At 40.1% G+C, this 16,439-nt stretch overlaps 1 protein-coding gene across 1 annotated transcript in view; it reads left to right on the top strand.

Annotated features, from left to right (window-relative positions):
• Window positions 1–15,466, top strand: part of NDFIP1 (Nedd4 family interacting protein 1) — a 36,377-nt gene extending 20,911 nt beyond the window's left edge. The window contains exons 3-8 of the mRNA XM_066617882.1: window positions 500–630; window positions 1,379–1,466; window positions 3,001–3,125; window positions 4,755–4,821; window positions 7,254–7,359; window positions 14,549–15,466. Of these exons, the coding sequence (XP_066473979.1) occupies window positions 500–630; window positions 1,379–1,466; window positions 3,001–3,125; window positions 4,755–4,821; window positions 7,254–7,357 (515 nt within the window). The 3' untranslated portion in view covers window positions 7,358–7,359; window positions 14,549–15,466. The remainder of the gene's footprint in view (window positions 1–499; window positions 631–1,378; window positions 1,467–3,000; window positions 3,126–4,754; window positions 4,822–7,253; window positions 7,360–14,548) is intronic.
• The last annotated feature ends 973 nt before the right edge of the window (window positions 15,467–16,439 follow it).

The raw sequence follows: 16,439 nt of genomic DNA, 5'->3' as shown, positions 1-16,439 counted from the left end.
CCTGATGCTTGGAACATTGAGACAGAAGCACGCGCAAGTACTTCCTCAGTGTTCCAAGCATCAGGGAGCCCTGCAGAGGGCTGCACAGGGCTCCTTGTGCCTCCTGGAGCCTTCAGCAGCCCGCAATGAGTGAAAGTAAGTGGAAAGCGCTTCCCTTAGTGCCCTGATCCTGGGGGTCATGTCGCTGTCCTCTCCCTTTCTCCCATTCCTTAAAGGGACAGGAGAACCTTTATACAAACTGGTGAGTTGCAACCTGTCAGTTTGAAAACCACTGTTCTAAAGACATCTTGATGAGATTGTAGCACACATTTATTTAATTCATTTTCTGCTATTGCCACTTCTTTCCTTTTCATAATTTTGATTTTTGAAATGCATACTATTTAGATCCTGTGTGTAACTCAGTTTGCAAGCATAGTGATACTTCCACAAATAAAGAGTATAACTTTAAATGCATGAATTCTTATTACTTTGATAATTACCCTCTCTTTTTCTCCCCTAGTGTATTTTGACTACAAAGATGAGGCTGGGTTTCCAAAACCACCTTCTTATAACGTAGCCACAACACTGCCTACTTATGATGAAGCAGAACGAACTAAGGCAGAAGCTACGATTCCTTTAGTTCCTGGAAGGGTAAGTGTGTTTTGGTGCTGCAGACTATTGTACCACTAAATGAATAACTGTATCAATAACACATTTTCATGAGCATTTTCCAAATACATGAGTATTCCAAATACCTTCCCTTTTTTAAAATAAAAGGTACAGCTGCAGCACTCTTAAGATTCTCATTAGTACTGTATATATATATATATATATATATATATATATATATATATATATATATTGCCTAAGTAACTATGAAACAAAGTGTAGGCTGATGGTGCTATATAAATAATAATAATAATAAATAATAAAAAATAATAGTGAATTATTTTCCCCACTCAAAATGTACAGAATTATAAATTTCATACTATGTTTTAATAATCCCTTATTTTGCCAACTTGTCTGAAACAGAAAATCATTTCTGGAAATGTAGTCTTTCTTTGTTAGTTATGGTCTCTGTCTTTTTCATTCATATACAAAGAATGTAGATGCAAGACTTTTCTTACTTCTCTGTCAGCACAACCCTATTCATGTTTACTCAGAAGTAAGTCCCACTGTATTCACTGGGGCTTACTCTCAGGTAAGTGTGTATAGGATTGCAGCCTGTGACATTCACTGAAGGGGTGGAGTGTTTTTCACTGATGTTAATGTTTTTCACATTTTAATGTTACTCTCTTTGGGAAGAAGTCAGGTAAAGCTGTAACTTCATTCTGATAAGATGGTCCAGATTGGTTTCAACCTGAAATTTGCTAGCCATCTTGACCCATTTCTGTCTTAGGAGGAGGACTTTGTGGCACGGGATGACTTTGATGATACTGACCAGCTGAGGATAGGAAATGATGGCATTTTCATGTTGACTTTCTTCAGTAAGTACAATTTAAAACAATAACAAGTTTGGATATCAGAGCTGTTAGCAAGACTGAACTAACATTTTACTTTTATCTTTTACGGTAGTCCACCCATGTAGGAGACTCCTCCTTATTGGAATATAGGTTGATCCACAGATTTTCTTGTCCACAGATCTGACTCACTGCGGGTCCCCTGACCCACATTAAACCTGACATGGCCCAACCTGTACCAGGGAAGCCCTCCCCAGCACTCTGAAGGCCTTCTAAAGCTTTAAAACATCACTTCTGGTTTTGTTGAAAAACCGGAAGTGACACTCTAAGGCAGCCTTTTTCAACCACTGGCCGTGGCACACTGGTGTGCCGTGAATGGTCCCCAGGTGTGCCACGGGAATTTGGGAGGGGGTCATTTATCAATAGGACCATTGGGGAATGGTTGGCAACCTTCAGTCTCGAAAGACTATGGTATAAGCCTACAGCATCTGGTACTCCCAGGCGGTCTCCCATCCAAATACTAACCAGGCCTGACCCTGCTTAGCTTCCAAGATCAGACAAGATTGACAGCATAGTGTGCCTTGTCAATTATCAAAAAGCTGATGGTGTGCCTTGACCATTTTAGTGCCTTGTCAGTGTGCCGCAAGATGAAAAAGGTTGAAAATCACTGCTCTAAGGCCTCCCAGAAGCCTTAGAAGTCATTCTGAGGGCCAGGGGGGCTGTGAATATGACCACAGATGCGACCAGAAATATTTTGGTCGTGTTTGGAAGGTTTTACATACCAAGAACCACAGGTTTCGGTATCTGTGGGGCTTCCGTTCCTGGATCTCCTGTGGATGTCAAGGCACGACTATTGATAATTTAAGGCTGCAATCCCATATACACTTACCTGGAAGCAAGCCACATTGAATACATTGAGACTTACTTCTGAGTAAACATGCATAGGATTGCACTGTAAATTGATTCTGTGGGTATATGCCTGCATGCCACTTTTGGAGTGTGGTTGCACCTTTGCTGCTGGTGCAAGTATATAGTCAACTTAACAACTTGACCCTTATAAAGAAAGAAAGCTTTTGTAATTTCTTGGGATATATAGTACAGTCTGAAAGGCATTTGTTTAATAGAAGGCTGGTAGTAGAAGGAGGGTAGGGAGTCAGATAGAGTCCCCAGATACCAGCAGTGGTATGTTAAGGTTGCATCTTATTGGAATGGAACTTCCAGAAAAATGAAAAAGGTGAACATCTTCTCTTGAGAGAAGTTGCTGTTTAGCTTGCTGTGTAGCTGATTCTAGTAGATTGTCCAATAGTTTCATCTCCAGAAACACCATCCTGTCTACCATATTTCATGAAAGTGTTGCTTTTTCTATCTGTAGCCTGTTCATTTCAACAGTGCCATTTATCAGTGAGCAGTATGCTTGTTTTCTATGTTCATTGCACTATTATTGGTAATTTTGTAGTGTATAATATTTGGTGTAGGTGTGGTTCAATTATTTAATTGTTTTTTATTTTTACATTTACATACCACACTATGAAACTGGACACATCTATTTATTCTTTTTCAGTGGCATTCCTTTTCAACTGGATTGGATTCTTTCTCTCTTTCTGCCTGACTACCTCAGCAGCAGGAAGATATGGGGCCATTTCTGGATTTGGTCTCTCTCTCATTAAGTGGATCTTGATTGTCAGGGTAAGTTGCAAAGTGGACAAAGGCAACTTCGCAAATAAAGAAGGTGTTTGAGCCACACTGTAATAAATCATTCCCTAGTGACTCCTCTCTTTCTAAAATTCCTGAAGATAAAGGTTGACCACACCACAGTAAAGCTTTGCCACCTCTGCACCTCAGTTGAAATGAATAGTCTAGTGTGCTTGGTCCAACCCATGGGCCAGAGTTTGGAGGCCCCTGATGCAGGCATACTTGACTTTGTTCATACTTTTACATTTCAAAATCATACTTTGACATTTGTCAGCCCAATGTGCGGTGGCAGTGAAGAAGGCCAATTCTATGCTTGGCATCATTAGAAAAGGTATTGAGAACAAAACAGCTAATATTGTAATGCCAATGTACAAATTGATGGTAAGGCCACACCTGGAGTATTGTGTCCAGTTCTGGTCGCCACATCTCAAAAAGGTCATAGTGGAAATGGAAACTGTGCAAAAGAAAGCGACTAAGATGATTACTGGGCTGGGGCACCTTCCCTATGAGGAAAGGCTACAGCGTTTGGGCCTCTTCAGCCTAGAAAAGAGGGGGGACATGATTGAGACATACAAAATTATGCATGGGAAGGATAAAGTGGATAGAGAGATGCTCTTTACACTCTCACAAAACACCAGAACCAGGGGACATCCACTAAAATTGAGTGTTGGGAGAGTTAGGACAGACCAAAGAAAATATTTCTTTACTCAGCGTGTGGTTGATCTGTGGAACTCCTTACCACAGGATGTGGTGATGGCATCTGGCCTGGACACCTTTAAAAGGGGATTGGACAAGTTTCTGGAGGAAAAATCCATTATGGGTTACAAGCAATGATGTGTATGTGCAACCTCCTGATTTTAGAAATGGGCTATGTCAGAATGCCAGATGCACGGGAGGGATCCAGGTCTCTTGTTATCTGGTGTGCTCCCTGGGGCATTTGGTGGGCCGCTGTGAGATACAGGAAGCTGGACTAGATGGGCCTATGACTTGATCCAGTGGAGCTGTTCTTATGTTCTTACAGAGAAAGCCGTTGGTATCTGAGAAATACTGCACACATGCAAAATTCCTACACACGTGTAAATTACCACTTAGTATATTGGGGGTGGTGTCTTGCAAACGTGTAAATTCCCACAGTATATTGGAGGGGGGTGTCTACCTTTTCAAAGAGCAGCAGTTTCTTGCCCTGTCAATTTCAGCAGCAAACTGTTTCATTTCTATAATATTGGTGCTGTCCCTTCAGTGGAGAGTAAACTACTCTTTCTGCTTTATAACCAGACTCAAAAGGAGAAGAGTCTATCTTCTATTTATTCCTTTGCACTAAAAGACTATAGATCATGCTGTTTCTGAAAATGGCATTTATCTGATATCGGCCAGAAAAATGGAAATACTGTAATTACCTGCTTCTGAACAGTCTTGAACTGTCACACTTCAGCCACTTGGAGGAAAATAGCAATAAATTGCAATCAGTAATTATAACACTGGACTACTGCTGGCATATGGAGCATATCTAGCACTAGGTCAGTAATAAAATGCCAGTTCTGAAACTCCCATTGTGGTTGGAAGAAGGAGGGTTGAGCCCAGATCAGATTCAATGTTCTAAATTCTGTTTTCTTGTGTTTTCAGTTTTCTACCTACTTTCCTGGTTACTTTGATGGTCAGTACTGGTTGTGGTGGGTGTTCCTTGTATTAGGTGAGTTCCTTTAAAGTGAATTTCAGATTCTTGCATAAATCTAACTTATAAGGTTGTTTAGTTATCCTTTTTGAGAGGAAAAATCAATATTCCATTTTTAATGATGATTTTAATGCATATTTATTGTTATTTCAGAAATGACCCTTCCTCAAAATCTTATAGATTGTTCCTTGGCTGGCCACTTGTGCAGGGTTTATACTATTTAAGACCTATAGGGCACAATCCTAATCCCTTATGTCAGTGCTTTCCAGCACTGACATAAGGGCAATGCAGCTCTGAGGTAAGGGAACAAACCTTCCTTTATTTTGAGGAGGCCTCCATGAGTGACACCCAACTGCAGGATGCAGCACATGTCCAATTGGCACCACTATGCCAGTGCTGGAAAGCACTGGCATAAGGGATTAGGATTGCACCCACTGAAGATTTTTGAAAGTCTGTGCTCTGCAAAAGGATCCTGCCATCTAGTAGAAATTTCATCGCTTTGATGTGAAATGATGTTGATTTGCCAGAGGGTTTGCCCAGCAGCTTAGTCTGTGAACTCAAACACACATGATGTGGGAGATCTATGAACAGGATCTTCTATGTCTTTTTTTGTTTTTACTTCAAAGCCACCATGAGTGTTAATTTGATTGGGGAAAAATGACTAGGAGATAGGATATTTTAACTCCTCCTTTGCTGTTTCCCCAATCTAAGCCCCCCCCTTCCAACACTTGGCAGAGGAAAAAATGCTCTCCTGCCTTTTTTACCCTGGGGTTAAGAACAGCTTGGGCATGGGTGATTAGATTTTTGACAAGTCCTCACTTGGGTCAGGGAACCCTCAGACAAAATTCAGGGCATTGCTGGGTGCAGCAGCAGTGGGGAAGGAGAGGTTGGTGGAAATCAGCTACCCTGGCTGTAATCCTGTACACAATTTACTGGGAGTAAGCCCCATTGAATAGAATGGGACTTACTTTTTAGTAGACATGCGTAGGATTGCACTGCCAGAGACCCTTGTATTAGTGGAAGGACTAGATCTCAGCCAGTGTTTTTAATATAAAAATTGCATACTGCATTCCAAGTTAGAATGCTTAGTTCTGTTATTCTTAAATTATGTTTCAAAATGAAGAAAACAGTCCACTTGGTTTTTGAAAACCACCTTCTAATTGTTAGGGTCTTCAAAAATGTATTTTTGTATCAGCAAGTGGAAACTGTTTTGAATCTGAATAATGAACTTTAATGGAAAATTTTTAGGGACTATAAACCAATGTGAATAGAGGAACCTCAGAACACCCTTTTTATACATCCTTGAGGTCTGGAGGGGATATTTTGTTTTTAGCCATGAAGTTCCTGCTTCTCAGCTGTGGAGGCTATGAAAGAGTGAACAGAGACTTATTTGAAAAAACTTGGATCCCAATCCTATCCTTCCCCACCCCACCCCCTGCTTGCCAGTGCAACCACACTGAAAAGATTTTAATCCCCTAACTCAGGGTTGTCCAAGCATTTTGGTAGGAGGGCCACATCATCTCTGGCACTGTGTCAGGGGCCAGGTAAAAAAAGAATTAATTTACATTAAAACTTGAATAAATTTACATAAATGAATTTATTCGAGATGGAACTTATATGAATGAATGAAGGTCTTGCAGTAACTCAAGGCCTATAAAAGGCCTTGCACAAAGCAAGGCCAACCTTTCCTTCACTGCCACTGCTGCATCACAGATGTGAAACAGCAAGTAGTGGAGGGAGCCCTCATCCCACAGCTCAGGTGAGAGGTTGAACAGTCATCTTCACACTAAGAGCAGTTGCATTGGGCCAGCGCTGGCTCCAGCAAGTTTCTGGAGGGCAAGAGGCTCATTGGAGACCGGGGACTCCCTGCAGGCCGGGTTGGGAGCCCCCGAGGGCCGCAAGAGGCCCCCGGGCCAGGGTTTGGGCACCCCTGCCATAACTCATCTATAAGTCTCCTGCTCCATAATGGGTCTCCTTGGACCTGAAACAGCTTTTTAGTTGGCCCATATCCTACGGGAGAAAGGGGATAGAGAGGCTGCTGACAGAGGAGATAGGATCTGGCATGCACCATTACTGCCAGATCCACCCCCTCCCGCAGCCCCTCCCTGCCCGCTTTCACCCCTTCCCCTTATTTGTTCTGGCAGCTGTGGCAGGGTCTGGCAATGGATAGGGAGTGCTGCCACCTCTTGCAGTAGCGTTTCCAAAATGGCTGCTGACAGAGCACTCTGCATGCTGTCACCGGCCATTTTGCAACAGCAGAATTCTTTTCTGCTGTTCCAAGCGCGTCCAGTCAGCAGCCCAGTTCTGCATAGGACTGGGCTGTTAATGAAACTATAACAAATTTGGACATTGCCTATGTGAAATTTGTTTCTTCATTGGAAATTGGGAGATGAGTTTTGTATACCTCAAAAAAAGATTATGTAAGTAACATAATTATGTGTCTTTCTTAGGCTTTCTCCTGTTTCTCAGAGGATTTATCAATTATGCAAAGGTCCGGAAGATGCCAGATTCATTTTCTACTCTTCCCAGGACTAGAGTTCTCTTTATTTACTAAAGGTAATACTCCAGTGAACTTGCTTGAATATTTTTCACATTCTTGGATTAAAATATGTAATTTTTGGTGTTTTTTATGTTATATGAACAAACAAATAAAATGTGCTACTACATTCTAAACCTCTTTCAGCGTTGTTTCATAGAGACAGTGGCAGATCTGATTTCTTTCTGGGTCTAATGTGTACTGATCCTAATCACATTTTCATGAAATCAAGTTGCATTTATCTCACTGTATGTGTTATCTATTTCCTGCTAAAAGGTTTTATACACTTAGAATGTTAGAAGGCATACCGAGGGCTGCTTTCCCTTGCAGGAAACATAGTGAGCACTGGAAAGCCTCCACTCCCATCCCATCCTATTCATCAAGGGTGAATATTTGAAAATAATTATGTGGAACATTTTCACAGACCTTAAATTCAGGCTTAACGGATGTATTGTCTTAAGGGAGTCTGTAAGAATTTGGCACTGAAACTTAAAGTGTTCTCATGTGTGATTATATCTATTGAGCTATACAAATAATTTGATGCAGGTTCTGTTGTGCCTGTGTATTGAGGATGCTCATCCCTTCCTGACGGCATTGCTGCTAGATGCCAGATTGGTCAGTAATAAAAGCTTGGCTGTCAAGGACTTGATCTGAGTTGATCAAACCAATCTGGCTTGTATCACCAAGACTGATACAATATTGGCTTGGTTGAATAGGACTTGCTGGAGGAGGGGTATTGCATGCTCTCAACGATGCCCTCCGGGTTTCAGGATCCTTGTATCAACCTCACCTACAGGAAAGGAGAGGTGGAGGCATAGTTGTCTGTTCTGATACCATTCATCCATCCAGGTTAGGAAGGCAACTGAAGCAATGATGGAGAAAGACTTGTGCTGAAGCTGACTGAATTCACCTTTGGGCTACTCCATGGCTAGCATGGCAGTGAAGAGGGGTGCTTCTCAAACTTCTTCAGTTTCATCCAGCTAAGCTGTTCCAAGTGGTATGAACCAGAAAAGCCTCCGGAGGTGAGGGGAGCATTGCTTCCCTTGTCTTTGGAGGCTTTGCATAATGTCAGGCTTTACTTGGTTAAGGGGGTACCAGTCCACATCCCTGTAGCTAAATGATGCATGACTGTACTTGAAACTGTTGGGAGAGTTTATCCAGGGGTTTACTGTTGAGTATCTCCTATATATAGATACCTGACTGTATTTTTGTCTACTTCAACTGGAGAAACTGAATATGTTTGAGTTAGTGTCTGGAGGTTGTGAAGGACTGATGAGAACAAACAAACTGAAATTTAATTTTGACAAGATGGAAGTTCTTGAAATTATGGGACACTCTGCCATTGGAGATGCATTTGGGCCCCTTCTCTGTATGTTTTTTTTGTCTACAGCTGAAGACCTACCTTTTTCATCAGACCTTTATAGATTTCTTATAACTCTGTCCCCTTGTAAAGGTCTCATTTGGTTTGATATTTTATTGTTCTTTTGTGATTTATGGTTAAATAAAACTAATAATAAACCATCCTGAATCCTTGTTGAGAAGGATAGGATTACATTTTTTATAATAAATAATTGGATCTTGTGTGCAGCAAACCTTTTCTACAGGTTTGTGCGAGGACTTCTGTGTACTCACCTGCCAAACAGATGGGCATGCTGGATTAGAGGGACCCAAAAGACAATAAGTTGAAAAAGGCAGTTATTCAAAATATCTGAGAAGGACTGCTTTAGCAGCAGTCCATAGAAGCTGTTATTCAAGAGAATTCTGTCCAGGACAGTAGTGGAAAAAAATAAACTTAAATGGGATGTTAATAAAACTGCATCCTTTAAAACTGAGCCTTAGTTTTCCTTTTCCACTTTTCTTTTTAGCAAGCCAGCAACCATAAAAGCTGTAAAAGGTTTGCTTTTCAATCCAGGAGTTAATGAGATACATAGCTTGACCACACACAAGATTTCCTTAGCTGTGGTGGAATACTTTTTGAAAAACATCATGACATGGGTCCTGTAACAAATGAAGTTGGCATCCCCCCTCCATTAGAACACTTGACTGGAAAAGCTGTAAAAAAAAAAAGAAATGCTCTGTGGTTATGAGATTCTTTGCTTAACAAGGTTTGCGGTGTCCTCGGTAAGATCTTGGATCCTCCTGGATCTTAAATTCACACTGAATTACAAACTTCCTTGCTATTAACTTCCTTTCAGTGTTGGAGCTGCAACTGCAGTTGAGTAGCATGCCATATGTACAGCCACTCCCTTATTGGGACCAGTAGTGATAGCCTTGTCCTGAATTTGACCTTTCAATGTAGAAGCTATTTGGTTCATTTTAGCAATGGTTACAGTGCTAAGAAGATCACTAGTTAATTGTGGTCCAGCATGATTTGAGGCATGTGATTGTAGCCTTGGTTTTATTTTCATGTGAGAGGCCTAGGGTCAGTGCAAATGTAACCTATCCATATTTAAGGGATTGGGAGCTAGCTGCAGGGTTGCATACTTCCTACTTTCACTTCACCCTGCCTCCCTTAATTATGACTTGTCAGCACTAACCAAGGCTTGAATCCTAGTTTATGAACTCAGCATTAACAGTCATCAGCATTAAGAATGGTTAATGTTCGTAAATAATGAAATAAACCATGGTTTGTCATTTAAAGAAATTAAGAATAGTGATTTGCATTTTAGAGAAGGTAGGGCAGGAGGCCTAGAGCAATGTGCATTCCATGGCCTCTTCCTAGTGACTTAATCAAGGTTACCAGCATTGTTTCCTTTAAGCTGTGTGACTGTGCAGCTCAAATTCCATTGAAGCTGAGCTCCACACAGTTTTGAGCGTGGAGTTCCTGGAAGTCTGGTGATGACATTTGACATAATCACTATGTGTCTGGAAATGCCAAGCAGCTACTGCACAGCAAGCAAAGGAATCTGCACAGTGGCACAGGCCCCTTAGTGTGATTCCCGGTGACCAGTGCATCTGAACCAGCCCCTTGACAAGCCTAATGTTCTCTTTCACAAGAGAGTTGTGGTAGAAACTGATCAGATGTTGAAATAGTTTGAATATCAGACATAGTGAAATGTTATCTTTGAGACCACAGTCCATTAAAATCTCACATACCATACATTTTGCCTATACCTGTAATGGGCATTCTCAAAGGGTAAGAGATCAAAGACGCTCCAGCCTTCTAGTAGCTGTTCATGAAGAGCAGAATACTTATAGCATAGACAAGTGAATTGCTCACTTGTGTCCCACTGACAAGGCAGATTATGTTCTCATGATTTCAGTTAACCCTTTCCACACTCACTCTGTTGCACAGTTCCACTGATTTATTTCCAAGTAATTATGTTTAGATAACCAACAACTGCTATTTCAAAAGCTTTTCTAAAGTCTTTTAAATGAACATTTAGGATTAGCAAAACTAGACTTCTGAACTTTCCCTACTAGCAGGAATGAGCAGTTTTGGTAAAAGGATTCATACTCTGCCAGGTACTTGTTCTCTCCAGGCAGTTATACTCTCCAGACAATAATGTAGCCTTATAGTCAGGAAAGCAGATATGTACTGATTGATATCTAGTCAACCTGGACCCCTGAAGCATTCCTTCACAAGATTTGGATGGGAGTCCGAAAACAGGGACTGAAAGATCAAGTATTTGCCATTTATGCAAGACAATTTACTACAGCCTTCTTCCTCTTCTTTACTTCCTCTTTTACCACTTCGGGTGTCGAGAGAGATACAAAGTTCTGATTCTTGCACTTCTTGCAGCCTCTTCCAATGTTATTTGATGTTGTTGCAATATATCTTTGATGTTGTCTCTCCGTCCTCCTCTGGGTCTGCCTCATGCTCTTTACCCTTCTCCTCTCTTAATATATGCCTTTATATGGTATAGAATCCCAAGTCATTCTCTCTAAGTGAGCAAACCACTTTATTTGCTTTCTTTGTTTATAATATACAAGCAGTGGTTCTCACATTTAGCACTGGGACACACATTTTAGAATGAGAATCTGTCAGGACCCACCAGAAGTGATGTCATGGCCAGAAGTGACATCATCAAGCAGGAAAATTAACAATTGGCTGCAAACCTACCCACACTTACCCAGGAGTAAGTCCCATTTACTATCATTGTTAAAAGAATATACAGGTTGAGACTCATTATTCACTGTTCTAAGAACTCATGTGGATGGCAAAAAATGCACTAAAGCAAATCAATTTAAAAAACAAAGGCCCTTTGCTCTGGTGATTTAAAAACAGCCTTGCTGACCTTTTGAAATGCACACAGAGAGCTTAGGCTTCACTAGGAGGCAGCAATCCCTCCCTTCACCAGGAGCCCCAGCGAAGGGGGAATTGAGGAGGTGATAATCGCTGCCACTTAGCCTTCTTTCTTGTGCTCAGGGAGAAGGGAGGAGTGAAGCCTGCAGAGAGAATGATTGATGGATTGTCAGCTGCCTGTCAGATTGATGGCTGCCCTATCTTGCATTATTAAAGGACTGTTTTCCTTTAATTTAAAGGGCTCATCAGCTTTGAGATAGAAAAATCTGTGGATTCTTAGGTTATACCAGTAATCACTTGTATGACTGTCTCTCTGCAACAGTAAAAAGCAGTTTTTTAAACAGCTTTAATCACAGATAAAACTGTGATTTTAAAGGGGTGCATTTTCCCCTTCTCCAGGGATCAGCACATTCCTTCTCATTTGCATGGACCATTTGTGTTGAGTCAAATCCGTGTATAAAAATATCCGTGTATAACAAGGCTGGACCTGTATAAGGTTTTGCATAATCTGATAATCAGGTGATCACTTACTCCATATTGGGTCAATGTTTGCCATAACAACTCTATCGAATGCTTTCTCTTGGTCTACAAATGCAACAAAATATATGAATACTTCTATTAGTTGTTACAGTGTAAAGATTGCATCTATACAACTTCTGTTTTTTCTAAAACCCATCTTTTCTTCTGCTAGTTGTAATTCTATAACTGGTCTCATCCTTGATTAGCATACATTTTCCCTGCATGACTCAAGAGCGAGATGCCTCGATATTGTGTGCATTCTCACTTGCTCCTGTAATTCTTCCACAATGGTATTATTATTACTTGTTGCCAAGCCATGGCTATGGTTAATTGTATCCAAGCTACATTAAAGATTCTATGCAATTATCTAATGCTGCTTTCTCCTGCCCGTTGGTAATCCATCTATTCCTGGTACTTTGTGTTTAGGTGACTGTTTAACAACTCTTGCTACTTCTTCAATCAATAATTCTGGTTCTAGCACTATTGTTTTTTGGTCTTGCATTTCTCCCTCACGATGTTCTCCTAGAGCAGGGGTCTGCAAACCCCGGCCTAGGGGCCAGATGCGGCCCACAGCAAGCCTCTTTCCAGCCTGTGGCCAACTGCTTGTCCCCTGAAAGCCTCTGGCCCACTCAACTGAACATGACCAGAAATGTGCTCTGATTATGTCTGGAGGGTGTTCTGAGGGCCAGAGAGGTTGAATGAATGAGCCCATTCACTCATTTATTCACTCATCTAAGTTCCATCTCTAATTTATTTAAATTTTATATTTAAATTGTTTTTCTGGCCCTCCACACCACGCCAGATATTAGATGCGGCCCTCTGGTCAAAATGTTTGGAGACCCCTGTCCTAGAGGACTGAGGAGTTCTTTAAAGTGTTCTCTCCATTTTTCTGTAACTCCTGATGGTTCTATTAATGGTCTTCTGTTCTTATCGTTAATGATTTCAGTGGGTTTATAACTCTCCTCTCTTTTCCATATACTTTTAACTACTTTAAAAAACATTCTGCAGGCTGTTCTTTCATTGTTGATTCGTACTTTTCCAAAGCTCTCTGAGGATTCTTGTTTTGCTTTCTTAATTATCCTGTTAGTATCTCTTCGTTGTAATGTGTGGCTTATGTAATTTTCTTCTTTCCCTGATTTTATCCAACATTCATATAACTCTTTTTTCAACTTTGCTAATTCTTTAGCCTACTCACACCACCATGCAGTATGCCTAATCCTATTCCTCCTTTTTCCATTTTTCCTTTTTTCACATATTTCTCCTGTGACACTAAGCAAGGTATTTCTATATTCCTTCCATTCCTCCTCCATGCTCTTCGTTTCTGGTGGCAGTTGTTTATATACTGTCTTTACCTCTTGCTGTAACTGTTCTACGATTCCTTCTTGTTTAAGTTCCGCTATCTTAATTCTTGATTTTTATTTGAACTTCTATATATGTTGGATTTATCACTTCTTGCTGCTAACGCTACAGTCTTATGATCGGTGCTACACAAACCTTTGGGGATTGCTCTGGCATCAAGTATTTTAGATCTTTTAACTCTTGTTAATATATAATCTATCTGACTTTTGATGGAGATGTCATTCCATTTATACCATGTATAGCATTGTGAGTGTTGATGTTTGAAAAAAGTGTTAGTGAAAAGTGTAGTGATCCAGAGAACTATGACAGACAAGCTCAGCTAACAGCAGGGCAGAACCCTTTATAGAACATCAGGCCCATGCACATGGGCTTAAAGTGCAAGATGTTCCTTGTTAATCACTAACGTGCATCAGTGTCCTCCACATTACCTTGTGTGATATCATGTAGGCAACAGCTTTGTCTTTCATTTTGTAACTTGTATACTTTGATTTATTATTATAACATTAATTTAAAAATTTAATTTATTGTGAAATTTTAAACTTATTAGAGGAGCTTTGAGGATTGTTCTTTTTGCCTCTCAAAACCTTACTTTTTTGTGACCTGTGTTTCTTGAAATGTAATGTGAGGCGCCTGATAAGAAGGCCTGTTTGTGCATATTGCCTTGGATCCATGTTTGCTTTTAACATGGTCTAGATGCTGGGTAATTCTTCTAGTTTAATACGTAGTTAGTCTAAACTGGTATGTATCTAAGAGAAATTCTTTCTGTCTCTCTTCCTACTTAATTAATTTGGGGAGAAGGGGGAAAATAGAGTTGCCATTTATTTTCCCCTGCTCCTGTGCCATATCTTATCTTAGTACATTTCCAAGAGGAATGAGATCAGAATAAAAACGTGGTAACAGGAGGGGTGGAGGTGGAAGTGGTTGGTTTGTAGGAACCAGGGAAAACTGCTGAATAGCTGTGTCATCTCTAATGGCTTGCATTTGTCAAAAGGATTTCTAATATCCTCAGTCCCTTGTGAATGACGTTCTTCTCTTAGCCAAAATAGTAACTATACTTTTGTTCTTTCCATATCCTTCTTGGACAGATGTTTTTTGGCAACATTTTCCTGCATTAATGAATCCTCCCTCAAGTAGTAAGTGGACACCTGCAGGAAGTGAATCAAGACTGAACACAGAAAAAGAAAAAAATCATCTGCTTTAAAATAAATAAAGTACTGTTGGAAAAAAGATCATTTCTTTCTATTTGTTCCTAGATGTAAAATTTTAATAGTTTAATGCAGAACTCCTGTAATCATTGAATCATTAGTGGCTAATGTTTGAAACAGCTCTTGCAATCAAGTCTGTGATGTTACTAATAATGCCTTATATAGTATTTGTAGTCTTTTAAATAGCATGAGCTATTGCCCTGTAGCCAGAAGGGGTCAGTCTTGCTTTTTGTTCTCTTCCTTAAAAATAAACTTGGAATATGTTCTATTAGTGTACGGTACATAATAATGCTGGCCATTGTGAAGGGGTGTTCTCAGAACTTTAGAAAATTGTTTTGACTGTATTTCTGCACATAGTATGTATCCGTTTTAAATAAATTGAAAACAACCTGAAAGTAAAACCAATGCACAATGTGGATGCTTTTAACGTATAAGTACTGAAAAGATATGACAAGGAAGGTGGCTCAAGTATTAATTTTTGGTAGTATGTATTCTTAATCTAGCAGTATATATTGCTTTTGTACTGCAAACTTTTTGGGTAGGAACTCTTGCAGTGTATGTTGGTGTCAGAGTCAAAGATTTTGATGGTATGATGTATAAAATAAGAAAGCAGGTCACAATTTTGGTTGGCTTTAGGACTCATGAAATGGTCCCTAACATAACTGTACTACTTGCTTTTCTAGTGCATTTACAAATAGATTAATGTGCACTTTTGTGATTTCTGCAAAGGAGTAATTCAGAGTTTATTATGTTAAAACTGTAAATATAGCAGAATGTTAATAAATGTCACTTATATTAGTAGGGTTTTCTTTTTGCTGTAATCAGTGTTGTTGCTTAGTGGGGCCATCTGTGGAGCTTCCTCTTTTTTCAGGCATTCCATCTTGTCTTAGAAGTTGTTCCACTTAAGGCGTTACCCTGAACTTCTTGGCCTAGAGATTCACCAGGAAACCGACTCAACTTATTTGTGCCTTTGGAACCATTGGTCTGTCCCAAGAAGATGTAGACAAGGTGCATACACAAGTTCTTTCCTGACCTGTCCCAGGCCAGTATTTGTATATTTAATGAAATCTGAGCAACACCCCATTAATGGAATGTTTATTGGTTTAGTGAAGACATTTTTGTCCTGCCCTTCTGCCCCCACAAACTACCAGAGCAGCTCACAACAGATAATGATTTATAAAATAGAGGGCAAATCATTTGTTGATTACAGCCAGAGCTAACCAAGCCCAACTGTCCAATGCAACAAAGAGTCGTGTACCATTGCTACCATTTCCCATTATAGCAATACTCTATTTCCATTGTTCTCTGGTATTATTTTTCAAATGGTAGCACAGTCATAAGCTAAACATCTTTTAGGCAATATGGCACATACAGCAGGTTTGTCGATGAAAGTTTTATTGTAATTTGAGTGGCATGATTTCATGGCTCAGTTAGCCACATTTTTCAAATTTCTCTCCTGTCTTTCACTGGATAGTTAGATGGCTAATTGGATTATAAGAGCATCAGGCAATTTACAATTAAGCAATTTATAATAAAACAAACTGAACAATTTAAAAGTAATCAGAGACTGACCAAAATGCAGCATTCTAGCAGACACAGGAACTGCTCAGCTTCCAAGCCCAAAAGCTTGATGGAATAGATGTGTCCTTCTACCTTTTTTTCCTTTTTTTCTTTTTTAAAAAAGAAATCCTCTCAAACTCCCTAAGGCAGGAAGTTCCACAGCCAGAGAGCTGTTGTAGAGAAGGCTCTGTCTGCCATACACACCAGATAG

Source organism: Tiliqua scincoides, chromosome 2 (assembly GCF_035046505.1).
Source record: "Tiliqua scincoides isolate rTilSci1 chromosome 2, rTilSci1.hap2, whole genome shotgun sequence".
Classification (NCBI taxonomy): Eukaryota; Metazoa; Chordata; class Lepidosauria; order Squamata; family Scincidae; genus Tiliqua; species Tiliqua scincoides.
This window is presented reverse-complemented; position numbering and strand designations above follow the sequence as displayed.